The following is a 27,873-nucleotide window of genomic DNA, read 5'->3' as shown; positions in this document are numbered from 1 at the left end:
TGCTAAAAGTGAGAATATAGTGATGGGGGGGAAAAAAGAACACCTGTGAGAGGCTAAGAGTGGCAGAATGGCCAAATTAAGAGAGAAGAAAAGGCAGGGCCAGATAGGAGGAGGGTGAGGGTCATGAGAAGAGTCCAGGGGAGTAGAACATCTCAGAGGAGAGGTAGGTAGGAGTGTTAGCCAGCATAGAGAGGGTGTGCCTGGCACTTCTTTTAGTACAGTGATTGGCATCCATCAAGTAAATATTTATTTAGTGTAAACTCTACACTAGCTATGTGGTAAGTGCTGGAGATAGAGCCATGGGGCCTGTGCTCTCATGGGACGTACATTCTAACTCACTAAACAAATGATAAAATGTTAGACAACTGCTATGAATAAAATAAAGCAAGCAAACAACATGGTGGAGAATTACTGGGAGAGTTATCCTGTGAGTAGGGAGTTCCTCTCTAGCAAGGTGACATTTGAGTTGAAGAGGAGATTTTAGGACAGAGAATTTTATGGGGAGGGAACAGTAAATGCTAAGATGCATAGGCAGGAATGAGGCTTATGGGTTTGAGGAACCGAGAGAAACCCCCTTGAGCAAGAATTTAGTGACTAAAAGAGGAAAATATTATGAGATAAGGGGCTAAATCATGTAGAGACTTCCATGATGCTATGATCTGAATGTTTGTGTCCCTCTCTCCTCCATTCATATGTTGAAATTCTACCCCCACAGGTGATGCTGTTAGGAGGTGGGGCCTTTGGGAATTTCTTAGGTCATGAGGGCAGATTCCTCACGACTGGGATTAGTGTCCCTGTAAAACAGGCCTATGGGAGCCCATGCAGTCCTTCTACCCTGTGAGGACATAGCAAACAGGCACCTTCTAACGAACCAGGAAATAGGTCCTCACCAGACACTGAATCTGCCAGTGCCTGATGTTGGAATTTCCAGCCTCCAGAACGATAAGAAATAATTTCTGTTGTTTATAAGCCACCCAGTTTATGGTATTTTGTTATAGCAGCCCAAACAGACCAAGACACATGGAAAAACATTTGTATTTTATTCTAAGCATGATAGCAAATCATTGGAGATTTTCAGCAGAGGATAGGCTGACTTGGTTTATCTTTAAAAAGATCCCTGTGGATTTTGAGTATATTCTAGTTAGGGAAGCAATGAATCTAGTTAGGTAGCTTTGCTTTAAATTCAGGCAAATGGTGATGGTGGCTTGGCTTAAGGAGGTAACAATTGTAATGAAGAGGAGTAGATGAATTTTGGATGTATTTGGTTGTAGAACCACAGGACTTGTTGGATGGATGGATGCATTGTGGGGTGATGGGGCAAGAAATCAAGGATATCTCTGGGTTTGATGTCATTGTATCATTTGCTAAGATAGGAAACAATAGGAGAAAAAGGTTCGGGGAGAGTTGGAAGGAGGAGTTCTATTTGGGGAATTTTCAGTTTGAGATGCTTGTTTGTATACTGAGATGGGTATGTCAACTAGGCAATTGGATATATGAGTCTGGAGTGGTGTGGAAAGATGTCCATGCTGGAAACTTAAATGTGGGAAGTTCCAACATATATATGAGATGAAAACCATAGAATTGGATGAGATCTCTCAGAAGAAAGCATAGATGTAGAAGAGAAAAGGACCAGGAGCTATCCGAAATTAGCAAAGGAATGGTAAGGACATAGGTGGAAACAAAGTGTGGTGTCACAGAAGCCAAGGGCAGAAAGTATTTCAAAGAGTAGAAACAAATGTGTAAAATATTAGCAGTGATTAAGATGAGGATGAGAAGTAACCACAGAATTTGACAACAGGGTGGTGATTACAGCAAACTGGTGCTCAGTAATAATGATTACTAATATTTATAAGAAATGAGTGGCCAGTATGTGTTAGAGGCTGTTCTATGCACTTACCTTTAATCTTCACAGCAAGATGCTGTGATTGCTAATATCATTACCCCAAGCTTACACGTGGGCAGACAATGACGTAGAGGTTGCATAGTTGACCCATGATCAAAGTGAGAAATAATGATAGAATTCACATCATAGCCTGAGCACCATTTGTTTAGTAAATGAAGAAATAAAGAGGTAATCTAAACAAGAGGAACCTTTTAGTGACATTTTATTAAATATGGTCATATTTGATAAGCATACTGTCTTCTCACCTGCATATAATATCTAATTTTCCCCTTTATGTTATTTCCTTTCCAGTAGTCTCTTTTAACTGTTACCAGAAATTTCTCAGAAAGCTTATTTAGAATAGTTACAGTAGAAATGATCCCTTTTGCTAAAAGGGAGAGAGTTCAACATGAGTTAACTCCTGAAATCTAGGCATGAGAAATCAGGAGGATGATATCCCCATCTGTGCTCCTGTAACTAAGAGTAACAATAAAGCAATTGGCAGTTTTCTGCTTAACAAAATATGCCTTGGTTATGGGTGAGTAAATTGTTGCTTTATGTGAGAAGTTGGTTTGTTTTATTTTTTGTCTTCTAACATAGTTTAAAAACAAAAGGGGGATGCTTTAACTATTAAAGATTGTTCAGGAAATTATCATTGTTTATAGTTCATTTTAGAAACACGTCAGTTAGGATGCTTTCAGCTTTAACACACACATTATTCAACTAAAAGTGGCTTAACACATTGACTGTCACGCTAGAACAAAAGTTTTTTCCTTGGGGCTATAGTATTTTATTAAAACAAAACAATCCTTTCTAATTTGTTATTTTTTGTTGTTCTCTGTCCGTGAGTTATATGCAACACAATCCATGTTTTTAGAATTAAATTGTCAATATTAATTGTGACGATAAGAACATCAACAAGTAAGATTTTCACGAACCAACTACAGGGTTTTGCTTCATGAGGCCCCAGGGTCAAAACTAGCCTGAGTTAAATGCAACTGACATGGCAGTCGATGTGTTAAACAATAAAGACTGTATCATTTCATAGAGCAAGAACCGTGGAGTTGCGGCTTTCCCTGAGTTTGGTTAATTCAGCAGCTTGAATTTTGGGTCATGGCCCTTAAAGCCAAAGGTCTGTTGGCTTTCAGCTTAAGGCTGGTCTCCCAGGGTCATGTGAAGGCTGCCTTAGATTTTGGATTCACACCCTCAGGCTGCCTTGAGGGCAGTGGGGCGCTCAGCACATACCCCACTCACTCAGCAGACTTCTCCCAACTCTCATTGATGGGGAGGGACTGTGTCACATAGTCATGCCTAGACCTGTTGCTAGAGGGGAAACGGAATAACTAAGACTGGCTTAAACTATGCAACCTTGACCCCAAGCTGAGGAGGCTCATCTCCCCAAGAAAGTTGCTGCCTGATTCAGAAACATAAGAATTCTGTTAGCAAGGAAGAGGGGAAGAAAGGATGTTGTGGAGGTGACCAATAGGGTTTATCAAAAAATATAATTTGAAATTCTATTGAACATCACTGAACCCCTCGCTGTAAAGTACTAGTACTGCTTCAAATAATGTATCAGTGCATTTCCCCATCAGAAGAAATGATCGGTTTTGGATGAGCAGTGAATATGCCCCAATTTTTTCCAATTTGATGAATACAGTGTCCATTACAACCCTGGACACTGCAGGGCCCATACAGTGGCTTTCATGACTTTTCCTCTTATATGTATATCCTTAGAAATCCTATAGCTACCCACCCCTCCCATATCTTATAAATGAAAACAGCAGAGACCCAGGCAGCATTCGTACATGAAACCAGACTATGCTTAACAGCACAGACACTGGTGCCATGGGAAGACGGGTACATCTTCTCTGCAATTCCCATGTCTCATTGCTGGCAAGTATTCTTCTTAGGTTTGTTATATCTTCAAAAGACAAAATCTGACTTAGGTCTTCACGAGAGTTCTCTTGTGCTTTCTTCCTTAGGATGTAGTGGCCTCCTTGGAGCAACAGTTCAGCCCGATGATGCAGGCTGAGTTCTCAGTGTTGGTTGATGTCTTGTATAGTCCAGAGCTGCTGTTCCCTGAGGGAAGTGATGCAAGAATAAGATGTGGCGCTTTCATGTCGAAGTAAGTGGCTATGCTCTGAGATTCTGTTAGCGTCACCAGACCGAGATGGCCTCCAACATTTCTGCATTTTACTCTGCTGATATATAATGACAGTCCACAAAGTATGTGAAAGGTCTAAAATCCATCTTAAAATATATACTGCCAAAATAATTAAATTGAGTCATTTGAAATTTTATTTTGGTGAAGGTCAAGTTATCATATTTTACTAAAATTTACTGAAAATGAAGCATGTCATTATTGGGCACAAAAGTATCATGCCAAATAATATTTTGATTCTAATTCCTTTGTATAATTATATGATATGACCTTTTACAAGATTGTTGTTTAAAGTCACTGATTTTCATTGAGACGGGGAGAAAGGAAAGGGAGCCAGCTGTTGTGGTGCGTGCTTACCTACTATTTTGTCTAATATGCATCCTCACCCTGAGGGACTGAGCGGTTGCCTCACTGCAGAGGTGAGGATGCTGCGGCGCAGGTGTGCGTCGGGGCTTGCCGGAGCTCTTAGTCCCAGACCCAGCACGTGGCCGTGCTGCCTTGAAGGACCTCATCTGCAGCTCTGCCACTTACTTTCTCAGCATTTTTGTGGTAGTGTCAGATCTATGTGTCATCCATCCCGCTGCTTCTCGTGTGGCTGAGGATGTCGCTGGAAGAGGTCTGGAAACCTCTGTTGACTATGGTTTACTGAGGCAGAAATTGGAGGACTAGGGACACGAGGAGTGTGTTCCTTTCTTTCACCAGTTAAGCTGGGACTTTGGGAGTGAACACAAGGTATAGGATGGGAAGAACTGACTATAGATCATGTTGAAGAATAGGTGGAGTTTCTATATATTATGGCCAGAATCAGGGATTTTTGGCCCTAGACCCACCATATCTTAGGAGGACTGGGAAGAATGTGTTTGTCCGGGCACTTATCTTCTAATAAGGATTTTAAAGTGAAGAGGCCCTAAGTGTACGTGCAACTGATGACTGCTGAGAACATTAAAAAGAAAAGTTTAAGTAGAGGTATTGCCTAGTAATTCAGTGTAAAAAATAGGGTCTTTGAAAAACACCCTTCACCTCCCATGAATATATAACAATGCATAGAATATGGGTTAAAAAATAGGTAATAAACCTGGGAATTTTAAGTTCAGTAAATTAGTATGATACCATAGATATATCCCAGAGACTTGATAGCCTGGAACAGGGGTTGGCAAACTCTGGCCCTCAGGCTAAATTGGTCCTGTTGCTCATTTTGGTAAATAAAGTTTTATTGAAACACAGCTACACTCATTCATTTATGTAATGTCTGTGGCTGCTTCCATCCTACTGTGGCAGAGTCTGCTAGTTGCCACGGAGACTGTATGGCCCACAAAGCATAAAATATTTGCTCTCCAATCCTTTAGAGAAAATGTTTGCTGACTCCTCATTAAAAACTAGGGTGCCAGTATGATGGCTACTAGCCACACATGGATGTGTAGAGTAAAATTAAAATTAAATAAAAATTCACTTCCTCTGTCACATTTGCTACATGTCAAGTGCTCAATAGCCACATGTGGCCAATGGTTCTCAAATTTGACAGCGCAAATATAGAACATTTCTGTTATTGCAGAGAGTTCTGTTAGACAGCAGTGGTTTAGAACTTGAAGACATAGGTCTGTAAGAAATTGATATAAAGCATCTCAGGATATCAAGTAAATATTGGACTCTGCTGAAGGTGGAGGCAAGCCCATGGCATTGCTAAGTAACTAAAAGGAGAGAAGCAGAAGTGATATGATAATGGGAATATATTTCAGATCTACGCCCAGATAAAGGAATGGTTGAGAAGAGATTTTTGTGCTATTACCATTTGTATTATGGCCAGAGTCCCAGGAATGCCTGCTTTCTGTTCCAGTGCTTATCCTACCCCTTCCCCAACGCTGTGAAAAACCATGGGTTTCATCTGCAAGAATATCTAACAAAATTAGAATCCAAATTTATTGACAGCTATGCAAGGGGCCTTGTGTTGCTGTGCATACTGCCCTGCTAAAGCTTGGTTGGAGAATGTAAGTTTAGGGCAAAGACCTAAGTGGGATTTCTTGCTTCCTCAAATGAATCTAATTCTTGGAACCTGTGGACTCAGATGGGTCTGCAGGAGGATGTGAAGGACAGATCCCAGGAGAGGACTTGAATTCACATGTCTCCTTAGTCGCATAAAAGAAGGAGAAGAAAATAGGTCAATGAGACTGACAGCCTTTAAAGCGGTGGGTGGGGGTCCTTCCCAGTCAGCACCTCCTCTCCCCTATGAAGAGGAATCTCAGTGTTCTTCATACTGTGGGATATGATCCATTTGTGGATTTTTAAATTGACTTAGGTAGAGGCAAACAGCTAATTTAAAAAATGAATTAGAAAAGATAAAATACCAGAGTGCATCTCATATAGGAAGGATGACTTTTTTTTTTTTTTTTTTGTGAGACAGAGTCTCGCTTTGTTGCCCGGGCTAGAGTGAGTGCCGTGGCGTCAGCCTAGCTCACAGCAACCTCAAACTCCTGGGCTTAAACAATTCTACTGCCTCAGCCTCCCGAGTAGCTGGGACTACAGGCATGTGCCACTATGCCTGGCTAATCTTTTCTGTATATATATTTTAGTTGGCCAGATAATTTCTTTCTATTTTTTTTTTTTTTTAGTAGAGACAGGGTCTTGCTGTTGCTCAGGCTGGTCTCGAACTCCTGAGCTCAAACAATCCACCCGCCTCGACCTCCCAGAGTGCTAGGATTACAGGCGTGAGCCACCACGCCCGGCCTAGGAAGGATGACTTTTGTGTCAGTTCATACACTCCCATACATGTACTTACATACTGGGTTGTTTTGTGAAATGTATCTTACAGTGATCATAGAAAAAAAAAAATATTTGAAAGTCACTGAGCTAACCCAACCAAACATTATATGATCTACAAATACCTTCTATAAATCCATAGCAAGTAGTCATTCAACTTTATGGTTGATATTTTCAGTATGGTTAGTGAATTCATTATTTTATCTAAGGAAGAGCTAAAGAAAATGTAAATATGTAGCCTGAGAGAGAAAAAAATCGAGAGAAATCTACCATATCCACCAAAACTATTTTCACATATTCAAAGACTATTGTGTGAAAGAAAGGACCTACTAAATAGTAGAAGTTTTAAAGAGGCAGGCTTCACTTTTCTTGCAAGGAGAACTTTTGAAGTTATTCTGTCCACTGGACCTGACCACATGTATACATATAATAACACCTTGTCCAGACTCAACGTGTCTAGAAGGAAATCGCTGTTACCTTCATTGTGTGCTACTCTAGCATGAAGCAAGTATCATTTAAAAGTATCACTGTTGGCAGGGCACGGTGGCTCATGCCTATAATCTCAGCACTTTGAGAGGCCAAGGCAGGAGGATTGCTTGAGGCCAGGAATTCAAGACCAGCCTGGAAAACATAGCTAGACTAGTCTCTGCGAAAAACAGAAAAATTAGCTGGACATTGTGGTGTGTGCCTATCCTAGCTACTTGGAGGCTGAGACAGGAGGATGGCTTGAGCCCAGGAATTTGAGGCTGCAGTGAGCTATGGTTGTGCCAATGGACTCCAGCTTGGATGACAGAGAGAGACCCTGTCTCAAGAAGATAAACAAAATAAAAGTATCACTGTCCACATATTAACCCAGTCTGTACATTATAGGGGTCTCTGATCTGTCCTTCCTCCTTTTCTTCCACTTCCCATGTGTCATTATTTACCAGTCTTGGCAATGACAGGACTTCTCTTGAGTCCTGCAGCCTCACCCCGCCCCATGGCTGTCCATCTCCTGCTTGCTCTCACACCTCTGCTGCTTGTTTCCTGCTGCCATCGGTGGTATCTTTAGCACGTGTAGGAAGGGTCATTCAGGTCCCTATTTTCTCTAGAATAACACTCCAGGCTCTTTAAGAGTCCTAAATATTCTAGTCTCTTCTTCCCAAATCACATCTTTTAAGCTTTCCTCTTCTAGATCATTGAGTGTCAGCCAGCAGTTGGCATACATCTCATGTCCTGGGCATGACGGTCGGCTTTCTGCCTCTGCCCTTTGTTCACACTGTTCCCTTTGCCGGATGCCTTCTCTCCCCACCTTCCCTGCCAGGCGAAATTGCCACAATTACATGTTATCTCTTCACTGAAACCTTCTCTGACCCACCCTAGGTAACTCCCCCAACAGAGTGAAGTGGTTTCTTTGTCTGGTTTATGGCATTTGCTGACACCTCTGTTGTAGCACTAACATGTCAGGTGGCTGGGTACAACCTGGTGTGTGTGGGGACTTCGCGCCGGAACCCTGAGATTCAGGAGTTCAGTAAACTGCATCCAGTCACCACAGAGTGATGCTTAAGAATTTTGGCTCAGGAGTCAGATAGACCTGAATCTGTTTCCAGGTCCCACCACTTAACAATTATGTAACCAGAGGCAGGTTGCTTTCTTTTTCTGGGCCTGTGTTTTCTCATGAGCAAAATTAGCCTGACCCTGTCTCATTGGCTCATGAGGATGAATTGAGAGAATCCCTGAGAGGTCCTTATATTTTACCCTGATACCTGGTAAGCACTTATGAGCCATTAACTAGGGAGAGCTCACTTTTTCTCAGGGTTATGTCCCACAGTACTCATGTTACTGAAATCAGGTCATTTACTGTTACTCTACACCATTTTGTTACTATAGGAAGACATATCTCACAGGGTCATTTTGAAGACCAGCTTTTTAACAACACTAGCTATATCTGCTAAGTTATTAATTATGATTATGGACATTTTACTTGATTTTGAGTTCTTGGGGATATAGTATATAACCAGGATCCTGAAACATTTCTCCTAACAGAACATCACTGCATGGTTCACCACTATAAAATTGATTAGAGTTTTTGCCCAATTATAGCAAAAATAGTAAGTGGATAGACTGTCTTAATATTACTTTTTTTTTCCTTCTAATAACAGAAACTGTCTGTTTCTACCAAGCCCTAACAATGAAAAATAACACACTCTTATTAATGGAAACTGGAAGGCAGCCTGTTATGCTAAGGTTGCAATGTTGTACACTGCCACTGTCATTAATTAATGTAACAGTACATAAAAATGATATAGTATAACATAACATAAGGTAATATACTACAAATATTTATATTTTTCTGCTAATAAAGTTGTCTTAGTTCATATGATGGGATTGAGAATATCAGTGTCTTTTCAAAGAGTATTGTGTCCCACTAAAAGAATGCTACCTAAGTTTGGGAAGCACCGAGATACATTACCTGTAAAACAACAAGGATGTTTTATAATACAGAATTTATAAGCTGAAGTGTAATTTTAAAACTTTTGAAAACATGTATCTGGTTTACTTCATATTCTCAAATAATAGTGTGATTTTTTTTTTCTCTATAGCCCTTGATGTTTATATGTAGCTTGAAGAGAAATCATTGTCCTTTTTAAGGTTTAATGTTTTGCTTTAAGGTTGATTAATCATACAAAGAAACTAATGGAGAAAGAAGAAAAACTGTGCATTAAAATTCTTCAGACATTACGAGAAATGCTGGAGAAGAAAGACAGCTTCGTGGAAGAGGTATTTTTTTAAGACTTTTAATATTTGGAAATAAAGTAAGATTTCCAGAATACTGTAGCCTATGAATTATAATAGGCTATTATGTGATTACTTGCATTATATATTAATGGTATATGTTCTTAGATGAATTAGATAATTTTGGTTTTTATGGTATTAATCTCTCATGTCTTGTTTTGAATTGAGAAGTAACTAAGATTAGAGTTGCTTAAATATTTGGTTCATTTGTTTTATTATAGTTTGTCTTGGATATGTATGTTTTCCTTTTATGGCTTCAATGGACCACATGACCTTTTTAAGCAATGAGTGATTGAGACACATTGTTTAGATTTTGTATAAAGTTTTGCTGGCATATTGAGAATGCCTATGCATTTTGGCATATGTTGATTTTTTATTTTAAATATATATTTATGTTATTTTTGATACTATCATGTCAAATATTATAAAATAATACTATTTTTAATAAATGGAATAGTCAGTTTCTATTCTTAACTATATTAACTTGAGATTGCAGAAATGATTTCCAGGGAAATATCAATTTATAGATATTAACTGTCAGTCTGTTATTAAAAATGACAGCTCTGGTGCTCATTAAGAGATAGCTAGAAGCATGTTTAATACCCAACGTGCTACACTTAAATATAAAATATATATCTAGAGAAGTTTTTTTTTTAAAGCTAGCTAGCTTTTATGTTAGGTATCAAACAAAATTTGTGTTATGCTCCTTAATAGCTTTTTGGTCTGTTTTGGTAAATACTAATCATCAGATATTTTAAAACTGGAAAGATTTTATTTATTAATTTCTGTCTATGCTGTCTAATTCTGAATAGACTATAGTGATTGGGTTTGATTTTTTTAAAAATACATTTCTGTAGAAAATAGATGCAGTGAAATCTGGATATTAATAGAAGAGGCATTGCTTCAAAATACTCCATTTGAATCAGATATTTGTTTCAGTAATAAAAATGCCTTATTTTTTACATTAGTTCTCTTCATCATTTAAACTATATTCGGAAACAAATGATCAAAATAAAGGTGGTCAATGCAATTTTACCAAATGTTTCTCTCATGTGGGACTCAGGAAGGTGGTTCTAAGTTTGAGTGTATGGTATGCTTTTTAAAAATGGTGAATGGAGTTTCTTAGGACTTTTTGCTGTCTTTGTCTGATTTCTTAAAACATTGCTATAGATTGTTTGATTTTGACAGAGATACTAGATCCTAAAGTAGAAACATGAGGTCAATATACATTTTAACAGAAGGTGAAGTTTACGATAATAGAGACTTGTGTTTAATTGGAGATATAGGACAAGCCTTGCATTTTTATGTAACAAATTATTATTGAGTTACTCTAAAGGAAAATAGGAAAGAAATCAGGTAAGATTTTACTTTGACTAGTCAAGGGTATTTTTGTGTATCTCCCAAATCTCTCTAAAATAAATCACCTGTTTTTCCTTTCCATTCCCACTGCTATCATTAGTTCAGGCTTTCATTATCTCTTGTCTAGAAAACCAGTAGTTCAGTTCCCTAAGACTGCACTGCTCCCTGGAGGGGAGGCAGGGCTGCTGTGTTCACAGCTCCAAGGGGCCTCATTCATATGAGATATGGTGTGAGTGGCGCCCCCAGGACACAGTCCTCAGGGAAAAGTTGAGAGGAGAAAGGCTAGTTGTGGGTCATTCATTCAGTCACTCAACACATAGGTTGTGAGCAACTATTAAATGCCAGTGATTGTGCCTGGGCACTGGGAATATGGAGATGAATGACGCAGCGTGCCAAGAGCAACCAAAGGGTACAATTCATATGCTAGTGGACCCCTGTAATAGTCTAGGCAAGACATCATGAGAGCCCTTCAGATACCTCCAGGGGCTCTGCAGGGCCTTGATGTTCCAGGCCCTCCATTTGTCTTCTCTGCTTTTTTCTCCCCTATCCTTCCTTACCCATTAGCCTCCAGAAATGTGTGTTACTCAGTATGCCTGTGAGGTACCTCAGGCTCTTCCTGCCTTGAAACTTGCTGTGTCTGGAATCCTAGATTGCTGAAATCCAAACAAGCCTCAGTGTCCCCAGTGTTAACCTTTGTGGAGGAGCTAAGGGATTGTCCTTATCAACTGTTCCAGCAAGTGGTGATTACATTCTCAGCAGAATTTCCAAAAGACTTCATGCCTCTCTTTTATGACACCTTAGACTGCAGCTGATATTTAGTTCAAGCTCCTCATTTTAAGTTGTCATTGAGTCCCAGAGAGGCTACGTGATTTGCCCAAGATGACACAGCAACAGCCAGAACCAGGGCTTTAATTGGCACTCCTTCCTCTCTGCCTAATCTTATTTCTTAGTCACAGCCAACTTTTACAAATTTTGTATTTTGCTGTTAATAAAGATTAGTATACTTTGTCTAGCAGGTTCATGGATCCAAATTTTAAGACACAGGTGGACAGAGTATAAGACAGAATATAGCATCCACAACAGGTAAAGGTTTAGATAAACCTCTAAGAAAATATTAAAGATGGGAGAAATATTAAAGATGTAGTCATTTAACTAAGGAAAGAAAAACCTGAAAAAAGACTTATAAGTGTCTAATTTCTTAATTTCCACATCCTCTAAGGAGAGAATAAGAAAAAAATTGTAGCTGAAAAACTTTTAGCTCTTAGACAACTTCTTAATTATAAGTATTTTGGAATGAGAAGCATTTCTACCAGTGGAAGCAGGAGACTCCCCCTCCTTAAGGAAATTTAAAGAAAAACAGATGGAGAATGGTTCAAATACCTACACTGGGAAAGAGACAGGGCCAGTTGATCTCTACACATTGTCAGCTGGCCCTTCTTCAACAGTTGGTGCTAGTTATCCATGCCAGTGGAGGGAGCGCTAAATGATTCACCAGGCTGGGTGGAATAGCATTGGGTAACAGATTTAGAAACTGCTCAGAGATACTATTGTACAACTCAGCATGGGCTCTAAGGAAAAACCCTGATCTCAGTAGTGGGATGATATATGGCTATGTTTTCATGACTGTATTAGTTTCGTATTTACAAACCACTTAGTGGCTTAGGACCACATAAATTTATTATCTTACAGTTTTGGAGGTCAAAAGCTTAAAATAAAGGTGTCAGTGGGGTTGTGTTCCTTCTGGAGACTGTAGGAGAGAATTCATTGCCTTGCCCCTTCTAACTGCTAGAAGGCCTTGGCTAGTGGCCCCACCATCCTCCGTCTTCAAAGCCAGCAGCGTAGCATCCTCTTCTCTTCCTCCCATTCTCTTCCTCTCCTCCCACTCCCGTCGGTCCCCTCTCCCCCAGTTGTCACATCTCCTTCTGCTACTTTGATGCTCCTGCCTCCCCTTATAGAACAGTTGGAACCACCTGGATGATCCAGTATAATATCCCCATCTCAAGATCCTTAACTCAGTCACGTCTGCAGATTTCCCTTTACCATATAAAATAACATGTCTACAGGTTCCAGTAACTAGGCAAGAGATCATGAGGATGTGGGCATCTTTGGAGACTGTCATTATCCAACCTACCACAATGATCCTTTTATTGACAGTAAGAAATAACATCTATCATGTAAATGCAAAATTTAGTTGTGGCTGATTACTATGTAGGGCAGATTATATGGGTATGAATATAGCAAAAATACCTGGAATTTATAGCACTTTGCTGTTTTCAAAATATTTCTAAATATTTTGCTACCTTTTATCAATTCTAGGAAGTACATAGAGTAGGCAGTGTTACCTCCACATTGCAGATGTAGAAAGAGAGACTCAGAGAATTGTATTGAGTTACATAGCTTACCTAGTACCTGGTCCTCTAATACCTAATCAACTAGATTTCTGCTATCTGTTTATTGAAGCATTCCTGAGAGATTTATCAGAATTAAATAAAATCAGGAAACTCACACCAGGGTTCTTCACACTAGCTATTTGAGACTCCACATATTTAAATTTAAAATGTCAGCTTAAAAGAAGATCTCCATTTTCATATCCTTGGTCCCTGACACCAGAAGCTCTGTGTGTGTCTGTGTGTTTTAAGCTGGTAAAAATTTAAAAATAAAGGCAATGAAGCATAAATTTGCTTCATGGTGGAACCAAATGTCCTTTAAGGAAATATATTAAGGATGTGTGGTGTGACTACGTATCTGGTAGTCAATTATTTTTTAAGAGTTTACAATATCCTTGAGTACAATTTTTAAATTAATTATACTTAGGAATACTCTTCCTTGCTTTATGTTCCTTAGTTTGTACCTAAAAGGCTGAGAGATAAGATGTGGGTAGGCAACATCTCAAAGATTCTTGAAAGAATAATATTAACAAAGGAAAATTTAATTTTTTTTATGTGTTTCTATACATGAAATCATCTAGGGATCATATAGTGACTTAAGCTATAGTACTTTTTTTTTTTTTTTTTGAGACAGAGTCTCACTCTGTTGCCCAGGCTAGAGTGAGTGCCGTGGCGTCAGCCTAGCTCACAGCAACCTCAAACTCCTGAGCTCAAGCGATCCTCCTGTCTCAGCCTCCCGAGTAGCTGGGACTACAGGCATGCACCACCATGCCCGGCTAATTTTTTCTATATATATTTTTAGCTGTCCATATAATTTCTTTCTATTTTTAGTAGAGATGGGGTCTCGCTCTTGCTCAGGCTGGTCTCAAACTCCTGAGCTCAAACGATCCGCCCACCTCGGCCTCCCAGAGTGCTAGGATTACAGGCGTGAGCCACCGCGCCCGGCCTATAGTACTTATTTTTATTGAAGGATAAAACATGAAAATTGCGTATAGAAAGTCCTTAAGGGGAAAATTACCTAAGTGAGTTTAAGAAAAACTCGATTAAAGTATTATTTGTTTAGGTGATTGTGATAGAAAAACAAAAGTTTACGAAGGCTATAACTAAAAACTCTAACAACTCTGAAAGCTCAAGTTTCCTTTGGAGTTGGTCATATTTAAATGGCTTTTTAAAGGTAACAACAGCAGGTATATTTGTACTTTCAAAAAAATATGTACGTGGAAAAATTTGGGGAGAGAAAAAGAGGAGGAGGAAAGTTTCAAAATGGCTTGAGGGCAGTATGGTTTCTAATATTCTCTATCCTTAAAGCCCTTTTGTTCTCTTCTCTCATTTCCATGCCCTCTCCAGCATCTTCCCCACCCCATCCGTGATAGCTGTTGAACAGAATAGCTTGGTTATAGCACCACAACTTTGTTCCGTGTATTTAAAGACATTGTTGGTCCCAATCTGTGTCCAAGTGAGGTGGTGATGGAGACAGGAAGAGCTTATGTGGATTGGATAGAGGTCAGCTGATGAGACCGGAGCAGGAATGAAGGATGGTCAGAGGATTGGTTTGGTTTTAAGAATTTTTATGGTCAATTTCCTTCATCTTTTAGTCTTTAGTATACATTTTCATTAAGATTTATAGAGCATTACAAGTTATTTCCATTATAATAAGGGAGAAACACAGAAATCATGAAAAGGAAAGATGTGTATCAACTCCAATCCTAAATATATAAAATTCGCAGCTTCTGTGCTTTAGAATTGGAAAAGATACTGAGTACTGAAAATATTCACGGATAGCCTGTGGAACCAGCAATTTAAAGTCACTCTCTTTATGCTGTAGTCAAAGAAGTTGACCTATTTAGAATGCCAGTCAAAATTTCCCCTTTGAACATATTCCTATCTACTAATGTTATACTGACATAATCTACAGGGCAACAAAGATGTTCAGTAAAGTCCAATATTCTTTTTTTTTTTTTTTTTTTTTGGTATTTATGGGAGCTTTATTATAAAGTTATTTGTTTTTAATTTTATTTTTAATTGGCAAATAGTAATTGTACATATTCGTAAGGTACATAGTGTTGCTTTGATACATACAATGTATAGTGATCAGATCAGGGTAATTAGCCTACCTCTCATCCCAGACATTTATCATTTCTTTGTATTGGGAACCTTCAATAAGTAGTTTATAGCTAAATAACTATTATGTAGTGACTTTATTGCTTTACAATTAATAATTTTGTTTTTAAAATATTTATTTTGACTGTTTTCCTTCATAAATTTATAAGGAATTTTTTTTAGTTTTTTTATGATCTTTTTCTAAAATTACCACTACATTACTGAAAGTGCAAGGCAAAATTTTCTACTAGAATTGTGCAAATATTTTCTTTCTTTGTACACTTAAACCAAAAATTGATTTCTTACGGCTTTGAGCATAGTTCTTTCTCTAAATTGAAAACATGCACATTGGATTTGCATATTGCTTCCTTGAAACAGCTTGATTTTTTTTTTCTTTTTAAAAATCTTTTTTTTTTTTTTTATTTAATTTTACAGAATCAAAGAGTCTAACAGTATATCTTGTTAGATACAGTATATCCTCATAATGTATACATTATTTCTTGTACAATGATATGAAATAATATGGGAAATATTCATGATAAATTATTAAGTGAACAGTGCAAGTTAAAAACAATAGTTTCATATTTTTTTCCCCAACCCCCCTTTCCCGAGTCAGCACCATCAAGTGTTACCACTCCCCAAACGGTGCGCAATGCACTCATTGTGTAGGCATACCCCCATCCCCTCCCCCACCCCCCACCTCAGTCTGATGTCCAATTGGTGTCGTTTCCAGATTTGTATTTAGGTGATGATCAAGGAAACCAATTTTCTGGTGAGTACATGTGATGCTTGTTTTTCCATTCTTGGGATACTTCACTTAATATAATGGGTTCCAGCTCTCTCCAGGAGAACCATAGAGATGTTGTATCTTCATCATTCCTTATAGCTGAGTAGTATTCCATGGTATACATATACCACAGTTTACTAATCCAATCATGTATTGATGGGCATTTGGGTTGTTTCCACATCTTTGCTATTGTGAATTGTGCTGCTATAAACATTTGGGTACACGTGCCTTTGTTACAGAATGACCTTTTTTCCTTTGGGTATATGCCCAGTAATGGGATTGCCAGTCCAATATTCTTAAAACGTTCAGATTTAGAGTACCATATTCTATCCTTGTTGCAAAGAGATCTAGAAACTGCCTCTTCAATAGTTGTTTGTATAGTTTTAAGCACTGGTTTTAAAAAATAATGATAACTAGCATTTATTAAGAGCTTGCCATTATCACTGTTCCTAATCCTTCATATATGTTATTTAATCTTCAACCGTGGGTCATAGATAGTATTATTATCTCCCTTTTACTGATGAAGAAACTAAAACATAAAGAGTTTGAGGTCACACACTTAGTAAGTAGAAATGATCTTGGATTTCAGCCTAAACATTTGGGCTCCTGAGCTAACACTGTCTTAACCAGCATGTTAGATCCAAACAGGTTATAGGACTTATAATCACAACTCATCTATTTTCTCAGATATACAACTAAATAAAATGAAAAGTTTTTTAAATTTTATTCTTGATAAAATTTGCCTAAGTGTGTACTGGAAAACATAAGACATTTATTCATTGAGCTGCTAAGGAAAAGCTTGAAGATTTTAGGCCAAGTTGATTGGGAACAATATGATGCAATAGCTGTGGGGATTTTTAAGGAGTTTCCTTGTCAAACGCTTCAATTCACTAAAAGAAGACAAATAATGATGAATCTTTTGAAAGGTACGTATAAATTTGTGTTTTAGAGCCAGGTATTTCAACTTCGCCTTATAGCTACCAATAGGCAAAGAAGCAGGTTTTCCTAACAACTGTGTTAGTTCATATTGTTAAGATTTATTTTTTCAGACCTACAGATCAAGATCAGAGCCCCTCAGTACCCTGCCTGTGATGGTGGTCTGAGCTGTTATTAAGCAGAATATTAGATATAAAAGTTTTAAACAATGTTTTATAAGATGACTGTTGTAGGTAGCCCCTTGTGGAAATGTGGCATTCGACAGACAGCATGGCATCTAATTGAGAGCTGTGATCTTTACAAATGCCCAGGTGGGGTAGATGATATTTACACACTGAACAGTGATAGCGGACAGTGGGTTCTTGATTTGAAAGTTGGTATCTGGAGTGATAAGGAATAAAGATCTTTAAGAAATGATGCCTTGAGTTATAAATAAGATGTCCTCCCTCTTTTTTTTTAAACTCTGAAATTCACGGTCCCCTGAGTTAACAAGAGTTTATTCTTTTCCTCAGCAAGAAAAAAAAAAAAACCCCATTGTAACTAATCTTTTAATTTTGAGGAGTAGCAAAAAGAATAATAAGTTATAATTGCACTAAGCGACTTAACTCCTACATCAAACATGCATAACTGTCAGTCCCAGTAGTAATCGCATTGTTGTGAATTTGTCAATTGTGTCAAGCTCCTTGTATTGTAAGAATCTGTGCAGAATCATTCACCTTCTATGGAAATACTCATTTCTTGTTCTAGCAGGCAAATACACGAATTTAAGTAGAAATGCTTCATAGAGTGTATTGTAACTTAACTTGGTAATAACTGTTTTGCTAAGAGAAATAAATTTTAGTTTTAATATCAGCTGCATTTTGTAGTATTTCTTATTAAATATGCTTTAGAGGTGAGTGCATTTTTTTTTTTTACCATATAAGTGCTCTCCTGTTTTAAATCAGAAACAATAAGTGATGTTGCAAACGTGTACCATCTTAGTCATTCCTGTGCATATTGTGTGTGTGTGCATCTGCGTGAGTTATGTTTTAACTAGGTAACGAAATGGTTGGAAATATGAAAATGTGTTGTCTGCTTATAATAAGAGCTCTGTTTTAGTATATATAATTCCACTTCAGAATTTTTATTGTATATTTGCATCTAGGTAAAGAAGACTTTGAGCATTAAAGTGGGCATAAAAGCAAGACTTGCTTTTAGAAATTTATTCTTTTCTAAAAGGCCAGTTGTTGGCTGACTTGGTCACTTGTTAGGCTGTAAAAGTGATAAGTTTAACAGATTTGTGGTAGTCATTATAACCTCATCGTTACAAAAATTTACAAAGTTCTTAACTGTGCCTTAACATTTACTTTATCATTTCAAAATCTCACGTAATAATACTCAGTGCTTCAGTGGTTTTTGAGATATGCTGTGACTCTTGAGAGATCTATGACTAAAAGATCATAATGAAAATATTACTTGTACTCAGAAAGTAACCATCATTCATTGCCCCTAGTATGGGGAAGACCTTTGGTAGCTAATGATTATAGGTGAAAAATGGTTTTGTGATTAAAAACAAACTTGGGTAACATTAAAAAGCAAAAAAAAAAAAAAAAAAAAAAAAAAACCACCAGGAAAAAAAACCCAGAATAAAGAACAAAAAGAAAAACTCTAAAATTAATATATTATTAAATTTTCATGTTAATCATTTCCATCTGAATCTAACCTAAACCATTTTCCAAGAATCATTCCCCAATTAGTTTAACTCCACATCATTCTATTTTCTAATTGTCTTAGCACTTATAAAATTATATTTGTTGTATTCATATAGACCTTTTTATACTGTGCTCTGGTGTGTCTTAATGTTATTTTAAATAAGTTAGAAACTCGTTGAGGATATGTCTGATGCATAACATAAGGTGAAGAAATGCCCAAAAGGCCTTTCAATGCTGAGATTCTGTGAGGGTTCAGTTCTGGATTTCTCTCCAGTCTCAGTCCACACTCCAAAAAATGCTGTACTGTTTGAGGGCAGAGCCTGTTGATCTTATTCCCTGAAGTATTCCGGGTGTCTAGCATCGTACCCTGCATTAGTCAGTGCTCAGAACTGTTTGTGGACTGACTGACGTACACACGGTAGCTGTAGTGTTACCCACTGCCTGCAAGTACAGCACATTGGCCTTCACTACTCCTATCCAGGAAGTAGATTCTGGAAGTATCACTTCAAGTTCCACTTTGCATATTTTTGTAACCCAGGAAACAGCAGGTTTCTTTGTATTTGATACACCTGCAGAGTTGGACCAGCAGCAGAAAGCCACAGTGCAGAGGGCTGAGGACAGAGACTGCCTTGCAGAAAGCATCGTATCCAGTAGGCTGCTGTAGTCTTCACTCGCTGTGTGGCTTAGAAAGCAAAAGGAGAAGAAGGCGGGGGATAGGGGAGCAGATACTGTGCACAGCAATGTTGGGAGCTCAGCCAAAGCAGGTTGGAGCAAAGGATGACCGGACCTGAAGGCCAGCCAGTGGGAGGAGGACTCCAGCCATTGGGCTTCAGGTCCAGGATGGGCTCCCTTCCCTGAGAAGGGACCTGGTGAGAACAAGCAAAAGAAGCAGAAATGCCATGTAGACTGTGAGCCAGGAAAAAGCCTACTGGGAAACCAGGAGAACATGGGAGCCATGGGGGCTCTGGGGAGAGGCTGATCCTGGTCATCTGAACTGGAACACTGAGTTAGTCAGACTAGTTAGAGTAACTAGTGCAGGGTCCACTAACTATTGATCTCAGGCAACATCAGTAGCTCCTGCCACAGAGGAGGAGAAGGAATAGAAAAGCTGAGGTGCAGATTGAGCCTGATACATTTCACTTTTTCTACCAGATACACTAATTTATGGATACCAAACAGGTCCTCCCAGAGTTGTACAACTTAGTATATGAGGCACTAAAACCACATTATTATTATTGTTATTAATTAGTGTTGATTGTTGCAAGGTAACAATGTATCTATGTCTGCTTGCATTCCCTCCATAACTCAGAGATAAGAAAGTATTATTTTAATCTCAATTTTATAGATAAGAAAAATGGCACAGAAGATAAAATGACCTAGTAGGGGTCATACACTTAGTAAATGACGGAGCAGGAATATGAATCAGGGTTTTCTAATTCTACTCTCTGATGCTTCTCCATATGGTAGAGAATTAAACAATACTGGTGAAAATAAACAATTATTTGAATTTGATTTCGGTTTTTCAAGCCGCCTCTTTCAGATGTATTCCTCCTTTTTCTACCTCTGGAAACCTGAAGGTCAAACAAATCTTTAAAAAAAAAAGACAATATATTTTCCTCTAACTTTTAGGTACATACACTGAAGGATAGTAACAGCTAAGATTTTTATGGTGTTTACTATGTTATATTGTTAATTCATTTACCCCTCATGACAACATATTGAGGAACTGTAGCACAGAAAGGTTAAGAAACTTGCTCAAAGTCACACAGCAAAAAATGGTAGATCCAGGATGAAAAACCAGGCTGTCTGGCTCCAGAATCCATGTTTCCAGTCACTATATGATACTGTCTTTAATGCTATTGTGGTAACAACTCTATTGTGGTAACAACTTACAGAGCTGTAGGAATTTCACACGTGGCTGCCAGAGGAAAACTATTTTCCTATATAAATAGTTTTCTTCTTAACCACTGTAAGTTATTTTAAACTACCTAAACCACCTTAAGATATTTTTTTCATATGTATAATGATTTTGAAGGTCTACCATTTACTGATTTCTTCAGAGTAGGCTTGGTTTCTGCATATTCCATCTGGTGCTTGAAAATCTTAAGCATTTTTGGATCAATCTTAGTTACTTAAAACAAAACAACACAGAACATTTTGAATATTTGCAGATTGCTCAGTGAAGGTGTTAGGTTGATGTTATCTCAGTTGTTCCTTGCTTTTGGTTGAGTTTTTAACTAAAACTCGATTACAGACTATACTACTTATATAGTCATGAATAGGGCAAATGAATGTGCTGTGTTAATGAACACAACATGGCAGCTTGGCATAATGAGACTGTGGCACAAAATGATCTAAACGAAGACACGTGGACAATTAAAATCAGGTCAAATGCTTATAATTAATATCAGATCAATGGAATGATGTTAAAAATACTAACTCAGAGACATGTACTTATTGTATAATTTCCATGCAAGAGTATAGTAATCAGGGAAGTGTTCCCCGGAAGGCGAGTGGTAACCAACCAGTAGTGTCACACTTGGGCATGTCTTTAAGGATGCTTTCTTTAGGCTTCTTGCCGCTATGGCACATGCAACCATTTGTTCCATCAACAGATAGGCTGCAGCATATGTAGAGTTGGCTAAGGGTCCCCCTTCCCCTTGGTAGAGCTAAACAAGCCCTCTGGCTACCAGGCCGATTGTCCAGTCTCTTGAAAGAAATTGTTGATATTGATTCACCCCTGCTTTTACTGGTCAGTGCACAGAAAATAAATTCCAGACGCTTCCTATCATGCCTGTGACATTCCACGTCTCCTTGCCGTTTCTCTCTTTCTTAGTCTCCCAAACTCTTCCTCTCCCGGATGGAGTTCACACTCAGCAAACTCTCCTCTATCCTGTCCTCTCTCTAGGTGGCCCCTCCACCTTCTTGCTTTGCATGAAGATTCGCTCTCCCCTAAGGTCTCCCACTTTCTCAGCAGCTCTGCCACGCGCTGTCTCTTTTCTCATGCATTCTCCATGTGAAGAGGCTTTGTGTCCTTGTGGCTTGCCATTGTTACTTTAAGACTGATTCCTCTGCCTTCTTTTAAAATCCTTAGCTCCTTTGAGGTTAAGGCCCTCTGACTAACTCACCCTGGCACCAGCCAACATACCAGTCAATCTGTCTCATCCCTCTAAGACTTTGGAACCTGGACCACGTTCTGTCTCAGCCCTCAGCCCCACTGACCTCAGTCCATGTAGGCTGTGTATCCAACACTCTGGCCTCTTGGACCCTTGACCTCTTTATCTGCACTGACCTTCTCCCCTCCACTGTCCACCGCCCACTTCTTTGATGACACTTTGGAAGTTTTTATCACCGAGAATGGCTGCTTCTCCACATCTGCTAGTTCAGGCATCCCAATTCACTGACCTTGACTCTTTTGCATTCAGTTTACTTGTTTGCTTACACCGTTAAGGACTGTCCTTCAACCTAATCAGAACCACTGACCACTCTATTTTCCCAATACTTTAGCTTGCTCCCTTCCGCTGCTTATTAACCTCATCAGATTTCATCAACTGTTGAGCAGCTGTGCAAGGCAGGGCACCCACAGATAATCCTACCAAAACAGCATAGAGAAGGGAAGCGGTTGTTTTTCCTAGGAAAATTAGAGTATTGTTGCCAAAAGATGGGGGAAGTGATGCCAGATGGGCCAAAATAGCCAATGACCACCCCTATTTCTTTTGCAAAATCTTGACAGATTGAGTTATTTAGATTATTTAAGTTATTTCTCTGGTTTTCTATTAATGTTCCACTGAAATGTACATGCCATCTCTTTCCAAATGAAGCCAGAAATCTTGGCTCAGAGTTCTCATACAGAAAAAAGCTTCTACTTCACTATATACACAGGCACTCTGTGTTCTCCCAAATTGGAATGACTGAGGATATCTTTTCTTAAGGCTGAGAAAACATATGGGCTAAAGTATGTTACTTCTCATCGTCTGTAGCCTCTTGACAAGACATCTGCTACAACATTTTTTGTTCTTGGATCATGGACTGTTGTTTGCCAATTGTTTTCATAAATATTAATCGTTGAAATCTTGACTGACATGCAAGTTGTTCTTTTGGGATTCTTTTCTTCTTTTTTTTTATTTATATGCATCATCTTTAAATGCTTATGCCACAGGACAACAAAAAAGGATTTTCTTAGGAAAAATTCCTATTTTAAAAGTGGGAGCCATATAATGTCTAGTTCTAAAACTTGTGATTTTTTTTTTTTACGTTTGTATTCTCCTTTCTTTTGCTTAACTAAATGTATTGCCATTGGAGTAATGCTTCTGCATTAATTCTGTAAAAAAGAAATCTTTTATTTCACCTTTTAAAAGTACCTCAGGAAAACATCTAAACTCAACTTCCTCAAGTTGATTTAGTTCCAAGGTAAATAGCTATTTCTTCTTAGTCTGAAACTAAGAACTAAACTTTAGAACTGAATCATGATTTTAAACTGGGCTATAGATAGTTAAGTTCTCCAATGGCATTTGATGCATGTTAATCTCTAAGCATACCTTTGCATCAGAAGATGATTGAAAAATCTGCAATGGAAAATACAATTAGCACATCTTCCACCAAAGGGTATTATTGAACAATTGTTGATAAAGTTTTGCTGGACTTCTGTGGCCTCTACCATGCTCTAAGCAGCACATACGAAGCATTCTAAGTGCTATATGTAACATTTTTATTATGTATGGTACCTCCTGATTTGTTTTACTGTTACCTCTAGGGATCAGTAATTCAGCACATTTTAAATTATTGCAATCATTGCTCAATTAATGCAACAATCTTTTATTGACACATAATTGTACATATTCATGGAAGACAGTATGATGTTTCAATACATGTGTACACTGTGTAATGATCAGATCGGGGTTTTTGGCATATCTGTCACCTCATACATTTATCATTTCTTTATGGTGGGAGCATTCAAAATCCTCTCTTCCAGGTATTGTGATATATACAATATTGTTAACCATATTCACCCTACTGGGCAATAGAACACCTGAACTTACTCCTCCTAATAAAATAATTTTTAAGAATTGTTAAGAATGAGAGGTGCTTCACACAGATACCTGATCTTAAGGCCTGTTACCAAAGAGTCAGTTCATGTGAAGTCAATGATGTAAAACATAGCAAATGAGTAATTTGAAGGAAGACTTTTGATCACAATGCTATAGTATCTTTTCTTCCTTAGTAAACTACCTGTCCAGCATTTAAAGGGAGAATTCCTTACATATTCAAGATTTAACAGTCCTTAAATGTTCAGCATTCCTTAAATGTTCAATATTTAAGGAGGATAACAAGTAGTTTTCTTCCTTAGTAAACTACCTGTTCAATATCTTTTTTTTTAATTTTATGTTTTATTTTTTAGTTAATGAAATGACCACAAGTTTTTGTTTTTGTTTTTAAATCACATTCCCTCTTGAGAGGGAAGCTCCATTCTCTGGTTTTCATAAGAGGTTTGGGTTTTCTTTTCCTTCTTTTTTGTCCTTTTTTTTTTTTTAAGCCAGAAAACTCTATCGTTAAAGGAGAGTTAATAAATTGGAAAATACAGTTACTCATTCTTATATGATGAAATTGTTATTTCTTCAGCTCTATCTAGAATCATGTAAAATTTATTTTTAGAGTAGGAGAGACTTTTATGTCTTGCTCTCTTTAAAGGCTATGTCAGGGATTAGGAATTTATCTCATAGTTTAGATCAAACACACTTTCCTCCTAGATCTATTGGCAAGGGGCATCTCTCTCCTACATCTGCCGTTTTCTGAGAGTAAAATGAGATTCACATGTTTGCATACCATCTTGCTGATTCTTGCCAAGGATACTTCCTGGAAAGAGCATACGAATATTTCTGTATTGCCTCTATTTTAGGGAGAAAAGGGGATTTCATAAAAATTTGGAACTATTCTGTGATTGGGCCAGAAAGCTGAGGAGCAGGTGAAGGATGCACTCCAGGAAAGCCACTGCCATGATGGCCAGTGGCTCCACATGCTTAGGAAAATGGACATATTGAGCCCTGTCCTTCCAGGCCAGGGATTAGGCACCAGGGAGAGGATCATTTGGAAAAAAGCCTGGTCTCATTTATATGGTTTTAGTCGGATAACCAGTACCTATTGAGAACCTGCCATGCATTGTACCATACTCTGGGAAGACAGAAAGGAATGAAATGATGCCATCTGTATTAGTTTGTAGGATTGCCATAACAAAGTCCCACAGACTGGACAGCTTAAACAACAGGAATTTATTTTCTCACAGTTCTGGGGTCTGGAAGTTGGAGATCACGGTGTCAGCAGCGTTGGTCCCTTTTGACGGCCAGGAGGGAAGGATCTGTTCCAGGCCTCTCTCCTTGGCTTGTAGATGGCCATCTTCTCCCTGTGTCTTCACAAGGTCAACTGTGCGTGTCTGGCCAAATTTCCTCTTCTTATAAGGATACCCATTAGTCATACTGAATTAGGGCCCACCTTAATGACCTCATTTTAATTTAATTATCTCTTTAAAGACTACTTTTGAATATGGTTATATTCTGAGATACTGGGACTTAGGACTTCAACATATGAATTTTTGGATGGACTCAATTCAGCCCATACCATCACCTCAGGCTTTAATCCATTTATGGACAAGACGTGCAAATGTTTTCTGCGTGTGCTTCTCTTGTGCTCATTTTGTTGAGGGCAGCCAAAATGTAATGAACAGATTGGTGTCATCTACAAACAGATTTAGGAAGTTATTTCTAAACATTGTCATTTAAATGAGTCTAAACCAACCGAAGAAACATAGAAAAGGGATTTTGCTCTCCTCTTGTTTCCCCTTTAGATTAATGTTCAAAGAAAACAGTTGATTGGCATCATAACTCTTGTCACAATGAGAACTACATATGTAGATATTTGAGCATAAAGTTGAAAAACCTGAGTGGTTCCAAATGAAGAAAATGGGAAAATTTAAAAATTTGATAGAATCATGTTTGTGATAGCTGAGCCTTGCACTGACTTAGTCCAGTTTTTTTTATGAAGCATTTTTTGACTGTTTCAGCACGATCATGAAGAACTGCCTTTCAGATATGATCTTTGGAGTTTTCTATTTGCTAAAAATTAAAGAATTAATCTGGAATATCATTTTATCAATTTATCATTCTGGTCCTCTCATAGCAAAATATAGACTCAGAATTTTTCATTGAAAAATGCCCCTTTTCTAGGGGAGTGTTTCATACTAGTTACAGATTTTTTTAAACCACACATACACGATTTTACTAGTTTTTTTTTTTTTGGCAACTGGCCAGTTTTTAAAATGCTGGTGTTTGTTTCTAATATCCATATAAAGTGAATTTTAAAAAATGTAAAAGAAACCAGAATGGTACGTTTAGCCCATGATACAGCCAAGCCTAAATGACTTGCACCTGTATGTGGGAGATAACAATGAAGTCATAAATTCTCATTATTTTAAGAAAGAAAATGACTCTTGTCATGGTATTACTTTTGCAAATATCCTGGTTTATAGAATATTTTTCTGATTTTAAGGCAGCATTATTTTATTTTCTTAGATGTAAAGTTTTTCTATTTCTAGTGTGTTTTAAACCAGTTCTCTCATGCCAATAAGAGGAGAATAAGCAGTATCAGAAAAATAAACTGGCCGGGCGCGGTGGCTCACGCCTGTAATCCTAGCACTCTGGGAGGCCGAGGCGGGTGGATCGCTCGAGGTCAGGAGTTCGAGACCAGCCTGAGCAAGAGTGAGACCCCGTCTCTACTAAAAATAGAAAGAAATTATATGGACAACTAAAATATATATATATACAAAAAATTAGCCGGGCATGGTGGCGCATGCCTGTAGTCCCAGCTACTCGGGAGGCTGAGGCAGTAGGATTGCTTAAGCCCAGGAGTTTGAGGTTGCTGTGAGCTAGACTGACGCCACGGCACTCACTCTAGCCCGGGCAACAGAGTGAGACTCTGTCTCAAAAAAAAAAAAAAAAAAAAAAAGAAAAATAAACTTGAAGATACATTTACAAAGTAATTCCTTCTGTCCTCAAACAAGTGTCTATTACATAGCTAAATTAGGATTATTGCTCACTTTTGTTTTGATGCTGGTGTAATCTTTCCCATGAGGTTCTAAGGGATGGGTTACATCACTAAGTGCGTAGGAAAAGGGAGTTTTCTTGGATCGTTCAGATATACATTTATACACGTGTGTAAATGCAGTAAATGTGAAGCATAGAACATGGTAGCAGAAAATAAAATGTATGCATGAGAAAATACCACCTGTTAAAAATGAGACTGAAATACACTATTCTGGAAATGGAGAGGCAGTCTCACCTGCACAAGAACGTCAGAGCATTGCTGTTGATGTGCCACAAAGCTAAGAAGAGTGAAAACATCTAGAAGCATTTTTCAAAACCAATATTTATGCCTGTATACCACTGAATTTCTCTAAATTTAGTTTTTACTGAAGTTTATTACACATTACCAATATGAGTGATAAATAAATTGTTAAAAAGGGTTACAGAGTTTAACATGAAAATCTTTTGTCTGATTTTATTGTTCACTGATGTTATTTTCAGACATTTATTGAAACGTCTTACATGCTGAATGCTATAGTGTATTACACTTGTTTGTTCTTCACATTGGCTTGGATATTTCAGTGGGCAGAATGTGATGAGGTGCATTAGGAAAGTCCAATGAATATTTGTGATAATCCAAAGGAATCCAACACAAAAGTGGACTTGCTCAGTTCTCAGACATCTATCTTTTATCGTACTCTTAAGAGTATTTAAGATAAAAACAATTTGCTGTAATTGATTTATTTTACCAAGCACACTTAGCATTCAGTGGCTATATCCAAACCTAAAATTATTGATAGTTCAACACTAGAAGTGGGCTTAAATTTAATTATGAAAGAGTTTAACCCTAAAAAGATTTATTTTTCACTTTTATCTCTCCTCCACTCTCCTTTGCTGAATGTAATTTTTTGTGACTTAATATTTATAAATTAGACAGCACACATTAAGAGAACCCAAAATGAGAAAAGA

The 27,873-nt window shown here is 37.9% G+C and overlaps 1 protein-coding gene across 3 annotated transcripts in view; it reads left to right on the top strand.

The window, feature by feature from the left end:
* The window catches only part of ITPR2 (inositol 1,4,5-trisphosphate receptor type 2), a 462,476-nt gene that overhangs the window by 245,341 nt on the left and 189,262 nt on the right, over positions 1-27,873 (top strand). For all 3 annotated transcript variants that reach the window (XM_069490734.1, XM_069490735.1, XM_069490733.1), the window contains exons 36-37: positions 3,865-4,007; positions 9,449-9,557. In XM_069490734.1, coding sequence (XP_069346835.1) covers positions 3,865-4,007; positions 9,449-9,557 — 252 coding nt within the window. The remainder of the gene's footprint in view (positions 1-3,864; positions 4,008-9,448; positions 9,558-27,873) is intronic.

This window comes from Eulemur rufifrons, chromosome 16 (assembly GCF_041146395.1).
Source record: "Eulemur rufifrons isolate Redbay chromosome 16, OSU_ERuf_1, whole genome shotgun sequence".
Taxonomy (NCBI): domain Eukaryota; kingdom Metazoa; phylum Chordata; class Mammalia; order Primates; family Lemuridae; genus Eulemur; species Eulemur rufifrons.
The sequence above is the reverse complement of the archived record's forward strand: the minus strand, read 5'-3'. Positions and strand labels throughout refer to the sequence as shown.